Below are 15,425 nucleotides of genomic sequence, written 5' to 3' on the forward strand. Positions count from 1 at the left end.
GAAAGGTAAACTCACCTCATCTACACCGATTTTCCGGCAGGCATCCAGAAAGTTGTCCACGTTGCGACGGCATCGAGCCATTGTTAGTTTTGGCTAAAAAAATATAAAAAATATTATTCAAGAGTTTTACACAAAAATTAGAAAATAACCTGAATAAGGAATTAAGAACTTCCAAAACAAAGTATTTTTTCAATCCATAAGTTTGAATACCCCGAATGCAAGAGGACATAGGTCAACTCAGACTCCTATCGGGTGACATTTGCAGTGTTTGATCTACCCAACTACTACAAGGTTCGTCTACCTGTTCGCCTTTTTCACGCGGGTCATGAATTGTACTAATTTCAAAAAACTGGAACACACAGCATCCCATTGTAGAAATAAGGTTCGTTGTGGGAAATGCGGTGGGAACCATGTGAATGATTCCTGTGGAAGGGATGTTGTAAAGTGTTCTAAATACACATGATCTCCCGACATGTCCCGCGTACAAACAGCGCGAGGAGAAATGAAAGAGGCGCTCGAAGCGATCTTTTGCAGAAAGCTACGCCACCGATCTCTACGTACATCAACTTGTCTACTGACGGCTTTGCGATATTGCCGAACCCCTCCCCGTATCGTGGCTAGTTTTGGGTGTTTTTAACTCCCACTCAACGAGCTTTTCTGCAAGTTCAATATGACCATGCTGAACATGGGTGAAATGACACGGATACTCGCCCCTCCCGCGGATCCGAGCGCCTTAGACTTGTCCCTCTGCTCGATAATACTACGGTTAAATTGCATGTGGTAGGTAATCCCTGATCCCCACGGTGGAGACCATCTGCCAATCGTAATTACTATTGCTAACGATTCAGGGCTACTGAATACAATAAATGTTTTGTATGACACGAGATATTAGATGGAAGAACTACGCGATATCCCAAAAAATCGAGTCCACATAAGTGGACTTCAGACTAAACGCGCACCAGACGAGAACCCTCGCGGACGGTCTCCCAACCCATGGTGGCAAAAAGAGTGCTCAAACGTGTACGCAGAGACGGTCGCCGTGTATAAGACCTTTCGAGGCTATCCGCTGGCTATCGACATAACACAACGGTAGAAACGCGAATGAAAGGTTTGATGAAAGCCAAAAAAACGTAGTTACTGGCGCCGGTTCGTTGACGGACTAACGAGAGAAACATCTATGAGCACTCTTTGGGAGGACACATGCGAAACCGAAACAGCTTCAAAAAGAGCGTGTAATACTCAATCCGTGGCATATTCGATGTCGCCAAGAAGGTTTGTCCGGATTCCCCCACGGAACAGAAGATCTACCGCGACGCGTCTTCTCACGATAGCGCGAACGAAACACCATTTGTTCTTTTATTATGTAACAATAAAGCCCCAGGGCCAGATGGACTCAAATTCAACATGCTGAAGAATCTACCAGACTTTGCCAAGTGACGCTTGTTAAATTTCTTGTGGGTAGCATTGTCCCTCATGACTGGAAGTTAAGTTCATCACCATCTAAAAACCAGGAAAGCTAGTCTCCGACCACCACTCGTATCGACCGATTGCAAAGCAGTCCTGTACCGGAGGTTGTTCAACAAAATGATCTCGTTTCGCCCCGAAAATCGGTTCGAAGCAAATGGTTTACTGTCTGATACACAATTTGGCTTCCGCAAAAGCAAATGGACGAACGATTGTCTTGCGTTACACTCAACAGAAATTCAAATGGCCTATGCTAACAAACAGCAGATGGCATCAGTTTTCTTAGATATTAAGGGAACTTTTTAATTTAGTTTGTAGTCAGAAAATTGACGAGAACATCAAAAAACAGTATGGATAACTACAACAGTGTTCTGGAATACCTAGCATAAATTTCGGCGAATTTGAGATCGAGATAAACTATTAAATTATTAAATATTGAATTGTTCAACAATAAAAGATTTTTGAAAGATAATTTTATTAACAATATGTTAAGCAAAACCCCTACAAATTTGAATGAATATTTTCATGCTTTATGCTAAATGGCTCTTATGCCTAACAGCCGTTTGCCAAACGACATATATGCCAACAACCATTACCCTAAACGACCTTTTTACCAAAAGACCATTATGCCAAACGGCCTTTATGACATTCAATGGCCTGTACTTTTCATACCAAATGACCTACTATCAAACTATTTCTTATGCCAAACGGGCATTACACCAAACGACTTAATGACAAGTGCCCTAATGCCAAACAGGGTACCCCCCCCCCCCCATTTTAATAATATGCACTCAAAAACATTTAATATTCAGACTGGACAGAATCAGCGATGAATATAGTACACTTACCACAGCCGGCGAGGGAACATGGATGCTTCCAACCGAACGTGGTCGCACATGATTCGCCAGGTGACACAACACCACACCATCCGTTAGTGCTGGAGCAATATCCTCCGGTAGAGACATTTTCAAACGGGTTTCAATAATCTGCAAAAAATAAAACAAATGCGTAATAACGCCATCAGAACAACCAACAAAAAAACTAACCTGTCGAAGCTGCTCGATAAGTTCGGTTTCCTCTTTCTGCTTGTCGAACTCTCGGCGCATCGTGAAGCTCAGTTTATCCGTTGGCACATCCCGATTCCAGGAGACAGTTCTGCGCGTAAAATTATTTATAATTAACTATTAGAACAAAACGAAACGAAACAAACACGTACTTATTAGTTTTCTGTCCCGGTTTAGCATTATTCACATAACCCACGGTTGCCGTGAGTGGTTTCTGGTTGCCATTCGGGGAACTTCCGCCATTGGCCGTAGGTTTCGGAATCGAAGAAGGAACATTATTGTGCGAGAGTATACCACTGGATGCTTTGCAGGGACTATTAGGCTTCACGTAGGCGTAATCCGTACAGCTGCTGTTAGTTACGACCGTTTTTATGGGGTTGCCATTCGGAATGGGAATCTTTCCGTTTGCCAACGACGAACCCGTCGACAGATTATGGTTCCCGTTGAGATGCGTTGGCGATGGGTTGGACTGATATGTTGAGGTGATATTTCGAGAAGGAATCACCTTTTGAACCGGTCGCTTGTTCGGCGTAGATGTGGTGCTGTTGGTGCCAGAATTCACCTCCTCGAATGGTGCCACAATGTTCCGGTTGGGAGATAGAAGAGGACTAGAAATGCTGGTGGCATTGAAACCATTATTATGACCTCCATTGGCGTTGATTTGGTTTAGTTTGTGGATGTTGGTGTGATGAGGGGAAAGGGGAGAACTTTGGTTGCTGCTGCTGTATACAGACGGTGATGGAGTTGTGGTTTGAGATTTATTGTAGGGAGAGTAATTGCTGACGGGTGAATCTGTAGTAGATCCACCGCTGTCTGGCGTTTGGGCTTGATGATCTTTGGGTCGGTAGATGTCGACTTGGTTGCGTTGCTGGCGCAGTGCCTCCTTGTATTCCCTGCCAAAGACAAAAATTGAAAACATGGATTAAGCGTGATGTAAACTAACGTAAAAAGTCACTACAAACCTGTAGGTTTGAATATTTCCAAGTGATCGCAATTTATCATCAGCCTTCATACTGTCTGGGGTTAGATCGCCTTCTGGAGAAATATCATTGCTGGAAGAACGTAAAAAAATACTAAAGCTTTAGTGCTTTCAAAAAAAATATTTTTTTCAACCTACCTATTATTCTGCAACGACTTCTTTCGCTCTTGCTGATCCAGCAGCATGACACCTTTCTTGAATTCTTCCTCCAACGTACCACCCCCACTACCTCCACCGCCATGGCTGTCTCCACTGAGCAGAGCTGATAAACCGTTTCCACCTGCAGAGGACAACAGAGGTGCGGACAGATTAGAAAGAGCAGCTGCCGACAGTGCCGAAGGTGCTGCCGAAGCTGGCGGGGGCTTTCCCGCGAAACCGATGTGCATTGGAATGGGTGACCATTTGGGTGAATATGTGCCACTAGTACCGTAGTCATGCGGGTCATCCTGAGACCAACGCTTACCATCAAATCCGCCATCGCTGGTGCTGTAACCCGAGTCGACGTGGGCACGCCGATTCCGGGTACCGTCCAGTAAACTGCCACCCGAGTTCTTGGACGAGAGAGCCGATCGACGAAGGGTGGCGTGACCATCAAGGCCACTTTTGGATTTCTCCTCTTTGGCGGCTGCTGTTTCCAGATATTTGAACACGTGTACCAAGCCTCGTACGCAGAGCTGTCAAAAGAAGGAAAGTAATTAGTATCGCATGCAATTGATTAGTAATAACCAAACTCACGCTAGCCGGCGGTGAGGTTAGAGGATTGTTCGACAATTCCAGATCGACCAGCGAGCTCATCAGTCGAAGTTCCACCGGCAGGGTGGCGATTTTATTACAACTAATGTCCAGGAATACCAGCTGCAAACACGTTAGATCCCGGGGCAGATAGACGAGCTGATTGTTCCGAAGCGTCAGGGAGCGCAGATTGCGCAAATCGCCCATTCGGGGAGGAAGATGTGTGATTTGGTTACAGGCAGCATCGAGCTCGGTCAGTTCCTCCATCCGACCGAGCTCATCCGGAAGCGTAACGAGTCGATTGTTGGAAACGAGCAGCACTTGCAGTGGTAGGAAGCAAATTTCGCGTGGCATCACCGACAGTTGATTGTTCCTGGAAGGGCAAAAAGAAGCGCGATTTTATTCAACGGAGCAAATCTGGGGATGAGTGGGGGCAGGCAGCTAATGCGAGTTGATTAATTTATCTCCGGTTGGTTAACGTTTTGCCCTCGCAAATGTGAGAACCGTGGCGCGTAATGAATCGAATTGATTGATAATTAAGCACAAACATTTGATTGATTCGACAAAGTTGATAAATGGCAAGAGCGATGAGCGTTTCATGGGAGAATAATGTTCACACGTGTCACCCAGATTCGAGGCGATTATCGAGTTTACTAACTGGACAATGTTTGCCAAATTTTAACTGCTAGAGAGACGCTTATTAGACAATGACTTCTCTGCCGGCTGACGCTTCCCGATGGGCCTCTTTGCAAAAAGATCAGTGACCTTCTTCATGTCACGCCACTGACATAAAATTACTTCTATATCAAAAGGTTATTATAGTTATAGGGACTGGTGCTGATTCGTGTAACTCGGAGTAGTACGAAGTTGTGGTTTTAGTCTACACATTTAACTTCCTCGCATTGTTGCCTTTACAAGATAAAATATTCTTAAAGGAAATTCAAACCGTAGGGTTTATTCATCTCTTTAAAATATAGGGGAACCCGGGGCTATTCGGACCTACTTAAGCAAATCGCCGTTTTAGGTGGATAGATGTGAAAAAAGTTACCGGTCAAAAATCCTAATTGTTAGTTTGAAGCTTCAGGTACATTTTGGTGTCATAAAATATTCATTTGCACCACTCAATTGCAGCGTTAGGCGACGATTTGCAAACCTTTACGTTTTTCCACCTTTTACAATGTAGGGGTAATTCGGACCTCCCTATGGGGCAATTCAGACCGTCATTTTTCTTTCATTTTTTTACAATGGAATTATGTTTACCTATGAATTAGTTACAAGAGACACTCCTTAAGAAGCAAAAAAAAATGTTTTACAAAAACTTAATCCGGTATGTCACAACTGTCGATTGGCGGCCCATGTATTTTCTTTGCTGTGGCGTGTGCAATGATGTGCGCAACCGAAAGCCGCTCAACGGTGGTTGACGGAATAGGGGGTCCGAATAACCCCGTACGCTCATATCGCACAAAAGTGGTGAGCGTCTCAAAAATATCTCTGTTTTCACCCAAACAAAAATCATTCCATAAAATAGGAGCCTCAAGCTATCCAAAACACTAATCTTTTATTGTTTTCACTTCTATTTGTAGCATTGATCACGGTTTTTCCATCATAATGATTTTTGTTTTGAGAATTGCAAAGCAACGAAACACGTTGTATCTCCTTTCTACAAAGAACAAAGAATCAACTTCGGCTCTCACAATTAATGTTTCGGAATAGCGGTTCCACGAATATGTACGATAGTCAGAAAGTCTTGTTATTTTCTGAGAAATCGAGCAGACTTGCACATAGGGCAGGCTCGAAAGGAGCCGTTAAGACCCATAATCTGATAAAATGCTGATACTGCGCCAAAAAAATGAAATATTGTGCTATTACAGTGCATAAATTGACAGCCCGTTTTTTGCACTACTAAGACTAATAACATCAATAAATAAATGTCACATTTGAAAGCCCGATTTTGGCATTACTCGTGCTATTAGAAATGTTTAGCAGCGCTTTCTTGTGTTTCCCTTTCGGTATGACGAACAAAAAGAAAAAAATACTGTTTAGAACTGTAATTGACTCCCTCCTAATGCATTGAATTAATATTCTTCACGGAGTTTTGTTCTCACACGATATGAATATTACTTTACGAAAATTACCTTTAATTAGTCTCGAATAGAATTATGTTGCTTCGTCCTTCACGTCAAGCGCGCTGCTTTTGGTACCTAGTCTATAATATGCTTAAATGCAATGAAATATGCCGAATATAATTTTCAAAGAACGTTGCATAACTAATAAACCAGCATAACAATAGCATTATATCGGCTTTATATTCGCTATATAATAGCACTTAATGCATATATAAAGCATATAGGCTAGCATCTATTGGTTATGTTAGTTTCATATACGTATATAGAGCAAGCGATAATACTATATTTCGACTGTGTCTGTATGCATTTAAAATACTAATATAGAACTCGATTGCAATGGAGGTTCTATGCCACATTAGTGCAAATGTGTAACCATGTATATTGTTCAATGGCTTAATGCTTATGATTACACGGGAATGAAAATGTGTATTTCACATAAATAACAATCGATATGCATCATAAATGTTCATATTAGAGGTGGACCTATCTCAATGATGAATCATTAATACACCCAAAATATTGTCATTTTCAGCAATTGTGTGTTCAACCTTGTATCCGCACTGTTGCTAATTTATCAAGATAATTTTGTGAAAGAACATGAAATTTTTCAATTCGAATTTTAACAAAAAGAAAATGAAACTTTTCTCAATAAATGCATAGATTCGCCGTGACCATATTAAATAACCAAAATATGCAGAGATGCATTTCTTATCGACAAATGGCCCAATTATTTTTATTCGGTTTTGAGTTGAGTAATTTCGTGTTTTTCACTAAATTATGTTTATAAATTAACAGCAGTGATAATATAAAGTTGAGAAAAAATTGGTGAAGCTGACCATTTTTTGGGTGTATTAAAGATTTATCATTGTTAAAGTCTCATCTCCAATATGAACATTGATGATGCATATGATATGATATATCATATCGAAGGATATTGATGCGAAATACATGTTTTATGCAAAATAATGAGTGCTTGCATTTATTTAAAAAAAAAATATGGCTGAAAATGCAAAACATGCTCGAAAATGGTCATTTCTAGTATTTTGAACCATTGTGTAGATCATTACAAACCAAGTCGGCATGGAAAAAGTTTATATAAATGATACTCGATGTAAAAAATAACAATTGCAACTTTTTTGCTATATTTTATTAAAATAAAATATAAAATACTTTTGAATCGCTGTAACTGTTAAAATCCTAATACGTGTTATCAAATCACTTATGTGGGTGGATCCGATTGGCATGTTAATGAAACTAACAGCTTAAATTTCTTGTTTTTGTTCATATTCTCAAAATCTGGCGGGAGCATTATCGAACGTGCATCGCTCTATTATCCACGTCCATATCGTCATCGGTAATGCTGTTCGCGATCAGGGGATTCTCCAGCGAGTCACGAGTGCGAACCTCTTTCGCATTTGCTTCCTTGCAGATGGTGCTGGCTATTGATTCAGAGGTACTGGACGAAGCTTTTGCAGTTATCATCATTGCAGAAAATAGCAGTTACAAATTTGATAATCGTTTATGGTTCAGGTGATAGTATTTAACCCTCAAACACTATAATGGATCGTTTTCATTGTTTCAATGTACTGTACTTTTGAAACATGCCAGATGGCAGCACCGTGCAAAGTGGTTAAAAGCTGGTGGACACGTAACCTGAGTGCAATTTACAATCGAAATTGTGTGTGTGTATATGTGTGTATATTTGTATGTAGTTAAGTATCAAACAATCTCACCGATTATTCTCAGAGACGGCTGGACCGATTTGCACAAACTTAGTCTCAAATAAAAGGTACAACAGTCCCATAGGTCGCTATTGATATTTTTATTGACCCGACTTACCGGTTCCGGATTGGGTTGTGGTACTGGTAAATCCCGGGAACACCGACCCATTTTTAGTATCGTAATACTGGTACTGAACAAAAGCCAGTACCGGAATTTTCGGTACCATAATTTTTTTATGAAAATTATGTGGACTCTCTAGGGGGACCTGTTTCAAAATATCGGTCTGCAAGATGATTTTTAATTATATTAATTATCTTCTAGATAAATCGTTGACCTAACCTTTTGTGGGGGAATAAGGTGGGGCCATCATCATAATAATTTTAGAAGCTTTATAGATAAAGGTTAAAACCAAATACAGCCATGACTTTGACCATAGTCTTATTATGCGCCGCTCAGTGAATAATAGAGTCCAATCAGAATGTCGCTAATAAAAAATAACCACAGCAAATTTTTACGTCTCTTAAGCTAGATGGGAATATTTTGAAATTTTGAACAAGATCATTAAAATTTAATTTTGACAAAAATATGGTCAAAGTCATGTCTGTATTTGGTTTGCTCTTAAACCTTTATCTATAAAAGAACGAACAGCGATTTTAAAACAAATTTTAAACTTGATGAACTGCTTCAAATGGGGTGATTTGTAATTATTGGCGATCGGAAAATTCTGCAAAACTCCATAGTTTATAGGATAGCAAGGAGCCTTGGGATGCATTGGAGAATGATAGGCAAACGTCATAAAGCTCGAAACCAATTTACAGAAAAGCAAGAGAGGAAATGCGAGCAACCAGCTCGGATTTACTGCCATTCTCACTTTGATTTACTAATGTTAATAGGGTTTCTTACATTTACCATATGTTGAAGTCGATGGAAGTCGCACCGCTTAGCAGTTATTGATTTCAAAGTGGCCTAGATTTCGAAATAAAAGAAGGTGCCGCAACAATGCCAATAAATATGTTTTTTGATCAGCACAAATCAATCACCTGATAATGAGGTCACCAGTTTGAGCATTCAATTTCACTTTGAAGCTTTTTTCGAATTTAAAAAAAAAATATTCGAGCACCGGTATTTTACCGGTACTGAGGGCTTCAGTACCGTAGTACCGGTTCTCGCCAAAAAGGGTCGGTACTACGAACCCTAGTTCCAGAGTTACGAGTTGAAGAGTACGATCACACAGAAAATTCCCATTTAAACTGATAGCACCATTATATCCAAATGATGCAATACATATTAAAATGTGTAAAACATTACTTAGATTTGCGTGTGCAGATCACTAATGACCCATCGAAGCCGCTTTGACCACATTGCTCACCTATGATGCTTCATGAGGCCCCCGGGGAACTTGCCAAGTCCCTAAGTTAATGTCATACCTATTTCTAATCGAATTCTTTACCGATTTTTACAAACTTGGTCTCAAATGAAAAGTACAGCGTTCTCATTGGTTGCTATTCAGTTTCTAATTGATCTGACTTCTGGTTCCGGAATTACAGGGTGATGAGCACGAACACGCAGCAAATCCCGATTTCAACTTATACAATAATGAATGTATAAAGGTGAAAATGTTCCAAAATGCGACCACAACTGACTGCTTGGATTTGTAGTTCTAGGTCACTAACAGTCATTCAAAGTCTCTGTGGACACATTGGCCACCATCGGCGGTTCCGTAAGCCCCGGCGGAAGTGTCCAAATTCAGCATAACAGTTACACCGATTTCTCAGTGATGACTGGACCGATTTGACCAAACTTAGTCTCAAATGAACGGTGTTGTGTCCCCAAAAACTATTATTAAATATATTATCTCGATCCGACTTCCGGTTGCGGAGTTACGAGTTGTGGAGTGTGATCACAGCGAAAACTCCTATTCAAACCGATACCGCCAAGAATGCAAAAGTGATTTTTTAGTTAAAATTGGAGCCAAAAACCTTGCATTTCAAGTTCTAGGTTCCTGACGGCCGATTGACATCTTGTTGGCCACATTGACTGCCATAGACGGTTCTGGAAGTGCCCGGAAAAAGGGCCATATTTAAAAATTAAAAAACTCACATCAGTTTCTCGGGGATGGGATTGGCCGATTTTCACAAACTTAGTCTCAAACGAAAGGTATATTATTTCTATTAGACTGTTATGAAATTTCGTGCGGATCGGTTATATGGTTCCGAAAATATAGAATGAATCGTCCGGTCATATAACAAATTCCCATATAAATCGGAATTAAAAATTTTAATTCAAAGGGGGACCCCATGAAATTCCAGAAATCGAATTCGTGTTTTTGATGCCACATGTCCTTAAAATGCCTGAAACTTAGTTACATATGAACGATATAACGCTCCCATAGGCTGCTATTGATTTTTTAGTTTAATTTAGTTAATTTAATAAATCAAAAAAGTTCACCACACTAAATAAAAAAAAATTACGATTTTAAAAAAGTTATAAAAGTAATAGAATAAAATTCCTTTCAAACTAACAAATGCGTTGAAATAAATAAAAGGAATGACAAAACTGAACTCATAAACTGAAGAAACTGAAAAAAATGCGCGAGCTGGGAAAAATCATAAAATTAATAAAATGAATAAACTAAATTTAATGAAAGAATTGCATAAAATGAATAAAATATTTGAACGAATATATTAAATAAACTAATAAAATAAATAAGATAAAGGGAAACGTAAAGAAAATGGGCTTCCTCCCAATACGTTCATCACAAATGAAACGTCTAGCACTCCAAGCGACAACTGTAATATGTTCGCAAAACACTTCTCGAGTGTGGTTAAAAAAGATTCGATTAACTCAACTCAGGTGGATTGTGGCCCTCGGGATGTCCCTCGTGATGTAATCTATTTTGGAAACATTCGATTTACTGACAATTCAAAAACCGTATTTAAAAAAGCAAACTTTTAAGTAGGATTTTTTTGAATTGGCCTAAGGTGAAGCTGTCGAATTACACAAAAAGTTTTTTGTGTGGCAAGCGATCCGTAGATGTGTCGAAATAAGCCAATTTTTTATTAAATCTGGAACCGTCTACCTAGAAATCTGATGAATACTTCAAAAAGTGACTTCTTGAAGTCTCATGAAAGTCTGACACTAGCTTTGTACTACTTTTGATTTCCTAAACAGTGGTAAACATTTGAACACTCCAGAACTTCACAGAGTCAGAAAATGTAGGGCCTTTGGAAGCCGAAACTTCGTAAAATCGCCCTCCTAGTCCTTTCTTCAAAATAATCCAGTGCAATACTCTGCGTCACTCTGTCGAGTTTGAACCGCTCATATGCTAGTCGATCTTTGCCAATATTACTCTTCTCCCATCTAATCTTCTTCTGGACAGTCGAAAGATCAAAAGCCCTTGTTATTGTGTTTATTATATTTATTACGCATGTCGTTTGCAATTTGGCATTTAACCCAATTATGGGAACGTGTCTGACAGGGAGAGTGGAGATGCCAACATGTCATTAGCATTTCACAGTGAATTTTCACATTCATTTGGGATATCTTTTATACTTTTAGTACGCATGCTTTGTACTGCAAACCAATGAAGTGTTAATAAGAAGCAATACTCCCGATGGCCGGCTGTTCGGAGTTCAAATTGCTCGAATCGAATTATTGGAAATTGATCGCGAGCCACCTTCGTACATATTGCCAAGATCATATTGTCTATAGATGAATAGATCCATCTATTATATTCCACGCAGCTCTATGCTGTTATATAACGCCCCGCGAAATAATAATTCTTAAAATACCTATTCGGTATTCATATTTCTACTGGAAGTCGCACCCCTGAAAACTTTGATCTAAAATAAAAAAACAATGAGTACATAGCTAAATCACAATATCTACCAAGATATATCCTGATTCATTTCTTTACCTACTAAGACCAATCCTATCCTGCGACACTTGTGGATAATGCAGAGAATTCCTCGGTCATAATAGTCACAAGTGTTGAACTAACATTCCTTTCCATCCCAAAATTGACCTGCATGGACGTGGCCGTTATTGATCATACTATAATCCGAGTCTCTTTATGTTGTACGTTGAGTATGATGTACTACTCCCAAGTATCATACAATTGGTTCAATATGCAATTTCAACAGGCTGATCAATCACGGGAAACTCACGGGCGGTCAACTGAGCTAAGCTAAGCTAAGGCTATAAGCAAAATGTCGCGAACAATTGTGACATAACCTCACTCTGCACTGGATCAAAGTTGTTTGAGTTCCTACAGTAGCAAACATGCTGTTTCGTGAGACCAAAGCATACATATCGAATGACCACATGGCTTTTTGCTGGCAGATCAACAACCACCAATCTAGCCCAATTCACTTTGAACTGCATTAAAACCATCGAAATTGGATCACAGATAGACACTGCATACAGTGATCTTAAAGCTGCTTTCGATCTTGTAGACCTTTCTCTTCTTCTGGCTAAGATCGAGCGACTGGGTTACAGGGTGGCTTGAATCACATCTCGTAGATCGTTCTCTATCTGTGCAATTAGGAAGTAACGAATCACAATGTACCTCAAGGGAGCAAACTTGGACCGTTGCTTTTTTCTTTATTCTTCAATGACGTTTGCTATGTTATATCCCCAGGTTGCAAACTTATACACGATGATAATCTCAGGCTATTTCCCATTGTGCGGTCAATCGATACTTTTTGTAATAAATTAATCGCAACTTGCTGGCTCTCAGCGTGTCCAAGTGCTCCATTATATTTTTTACACACAGAAAAAATCCAATACTCTGGAGTTACAACATCAACGGTTACTCATGTTACACAGGCAAATGGGAAGCCTATTAGAATCGCCGAAGAGTTTACTAATCCATACCGTTTGCGGGCAATGTATTTTTAACTTCTTCATTTTGTCCTGGAAACTTCAGCATCCATTTGGTGTCCCTATGCGTGCATTTGATCTAACAGAATAGAAGCGGTACAAGTAAGATTTGTCCACTTTCCTTTTTGATCTTTGTCATGGTGTAACCAAGCAGAGCGACCACCTTACATCGATCGCTGTCGTCTGCTCGATATGGACACTCCGGTAAAAAGACGCCATACATTCAGAGCGGTATTTGTTGGGAAAATACAATGACTGCCCAGGATATTCTTTCACAAATCAATATCAATGTACCTCCCAGAAACCTTAGATCGCATAGCTTTTTTACACTCGACTTTTAGCGCACTGAGTATGGTTAGAACGAACCCATAAGAGCGATGCACATATAAGGTTATTAATAGTGTGTATGACCATTTTGATTTTTCTGTTTCTAGTTAATGGTCGGTTCTCACGGTAAAGAATGACAAGTCTATCTTTCCCAGGAGGCATGCTGGTGGACTTGAGTGATTCGCAGTTATGCTGCCTAACCCGAGCAAATACTCATGGGTTCAAACACCACACAGCCCCTTGAAAAGACCTTAAACATGGTCCGTGCCGAAATTCACAACCATCATGACACCATAAAATGGTCTCAATAACCCATAAATACACCAACATATGGTATTTTGTATGGGATCTACAGGACCATGGTGATGGTGTTTTCATGGGTTGAACCCATTTCAAACACCCATGGCAAACCCCTTGACCATGGGGGTATTATGGGCTTTTCGTTTGATCGGGAAGCTCGACCCCCATCAGCAGAGGACAAATGTTAAGCCCGTAAAATATTAGGCCTGTTCTAATCCCTGCCACTTCTAGTTTTCCGATCTGTATACTTCATATCCATGCTCTCACTTGTGTGCTATGGTTCTAAATTTTCATAATTTTTCCTACCCAGTAAATTGCTTGTCGTTAAAATAAAAAAAAAGAAAATGTGACTACATATAGTCGAAATAAAAAAGGAAACAATTCGAAAATAAACTTAGGAAATTGTCGTAGTTTATAATACTACGTTATTAAATTTGAAATATTTTTGTAATGTTCTTGTAATGCTGTACACTATGTATGTATACTATCTGACCAACATGGGTCAGATGAAAAATGAGAGACTATAATCAACGTTTTGACGTTGACGTTTTCATAATTTTGCGATCTTTACTGTAAAAGAACAGTTTTAAAAAATTTACTTCTGTTTTCTATTTGACGGGCACAACCATTTTCCATTAACGACTAAGAATGAGGCAATTTTCTCTTTTTTATAGTATAGAAGTTTTCTGTGATTTAACTTTTTGTCCGTTCCGACAGCATAAGTCACTAAGTCACTTTACGCTTGTCCGGACATGTCAAAGAGTCAGCTGATTCTCATTTAAAAATGCCAAAATATCCTGACTCCTGCGATAGAAGACAAAGGGTTAAGTCGTCGGTAAACTCTAAGCTTGCTCATATGGTCCGATTCCATGCGTTTTCTAAACTTGCTTTCTTCAACTCCTTACTCTTCCTTGAGTACAATTGATCTTAATATTGAAAAATTATTTGACACCTTCCAGTCCCTTGCTAATGAAATGTCGTTACAACATAACAAATGGTATAACATAAAACAACAATCGGGTATCGCACATCAACCACAAGAAACATTCGATTTAATTTTCAAAAACCTTACGCTATTGAGCAGAGTTTCACTATTAGTTGAATGTAACAAATAAAATTGCAAAAATAAATACCAACGAATACTAACCTTAAATCTAGATATGTGAGTGAATGCAGTCCCCGAATCGTATCCGGTATCGAGCGTATTGTGTTGTGAAAGACAAGTAAGCGTTCGAGGAAGGCCAACGATGTGATGTCTTCTGGCAGTTCGCAAAACCGATTGCGGGACAAGTCTGCAAATAAAAGAAAAAACAAGAATAGGTTATAATTGATTTGGAATGTTTCGAATTTGAAAATATACGGTATACAGTATCGATCGTCCAAATATGTTTTAAGAAGAGGATTGGTTCAAAGTGTCAAAGCGGTTGTTTGTAGCATCACTGGTCCAGTTCTATCAAGAATAATATGCATTCTTTTTGTTTCTAACTGCATCAGAAAGATCGGTTTTATAACTCAAGATATAAAATTAAGTAACTACCAAATTAATTTAATGGGAATACTTCTTCCTTTCAACATCAAACGATACTCTTCGCCTATCCAAAAAGCCGGTTTGTATCACAGGGAAACTAGCAAATGCAGTAGCTTATTAATAGATTTATGTCTTCCTCTCACCAACAAGCGGAACTGAACCAGCGGACGTATATTTGCTACCAAATGTATAATCAAGTTTTATGCCCTTGTTCGAAGACTCGTTCGCTTTCCGAAAAAAAATGAAGCACTAATTGACCTCGATTAATTAAATCACGATGGGGTTGCCAATTTGTATTTTCT

At 39.4% G+C, this 15,425-nt stretch overlaps 1 protein-coding gene across 4 annotated transcripts in view; it reads right to left on the minus strand.

The window, feature by feature from the left end:
* LOC131678832 (leucine-rich repeat and calponin homology domain-containing protein) overlaps positions 1-15,425 on the minus strand; it is a 210,354-nt gene that overhangs the window by 21,402 nt on the left and 173,527 nt on the right. For 3 of the 4 annotated variants that reach the window (XM_058959205.1, XM_058959202.1, XM_058959204.1), the window contains exons 2-9: positions 14,743-14,887; positions 4,243-4,612; positions 3,646-4,181; positions 3,491-3,580; positions 2,681-3,421; positions 2,511-2,619; positions 2,313-2,450; positions 16-93 (exon numbers count right to left, since the gene is read on the minus strand). In XM_058959205.1, the coding sequence (XP_058815188.1) occupies positions 16-93; positions 2,313-2,450; positions 2,511-2,619; positions 2,681-3,421; positions 3,491-3,580; positions 3,646-4,181; positions 4,243-4,612; positions 14,743-14,887 (2,207 nt within the window). The remainder of the gene's footprint in view (positions 1-15; positions 94-2,312; positions 2,451-2,510; positions 2,620-2,680; positions 3,422-3,490; positions 3,581-3,645; positions 4,182-4,242; positions 4,613-14,742; positions 14,888-15,425) is intronic. The other variant, XM_058959203.1, reaches the window with a different exon arrangement.

Source organism: Topomyia yanbarensis, chromosome 2, assembly GCF_030247195.1.
Source record: "Topomyia yanbarensis strain Yona2022 chromosome 2, ASM3024719v1, whole genome shotgun sequence".
Lineage (NCBI taxonomy): Eukaryota > Metazoa > Arthropoda > Insecta > Diptera > Culicidae > Topomyia > Topomyia yanbarensis.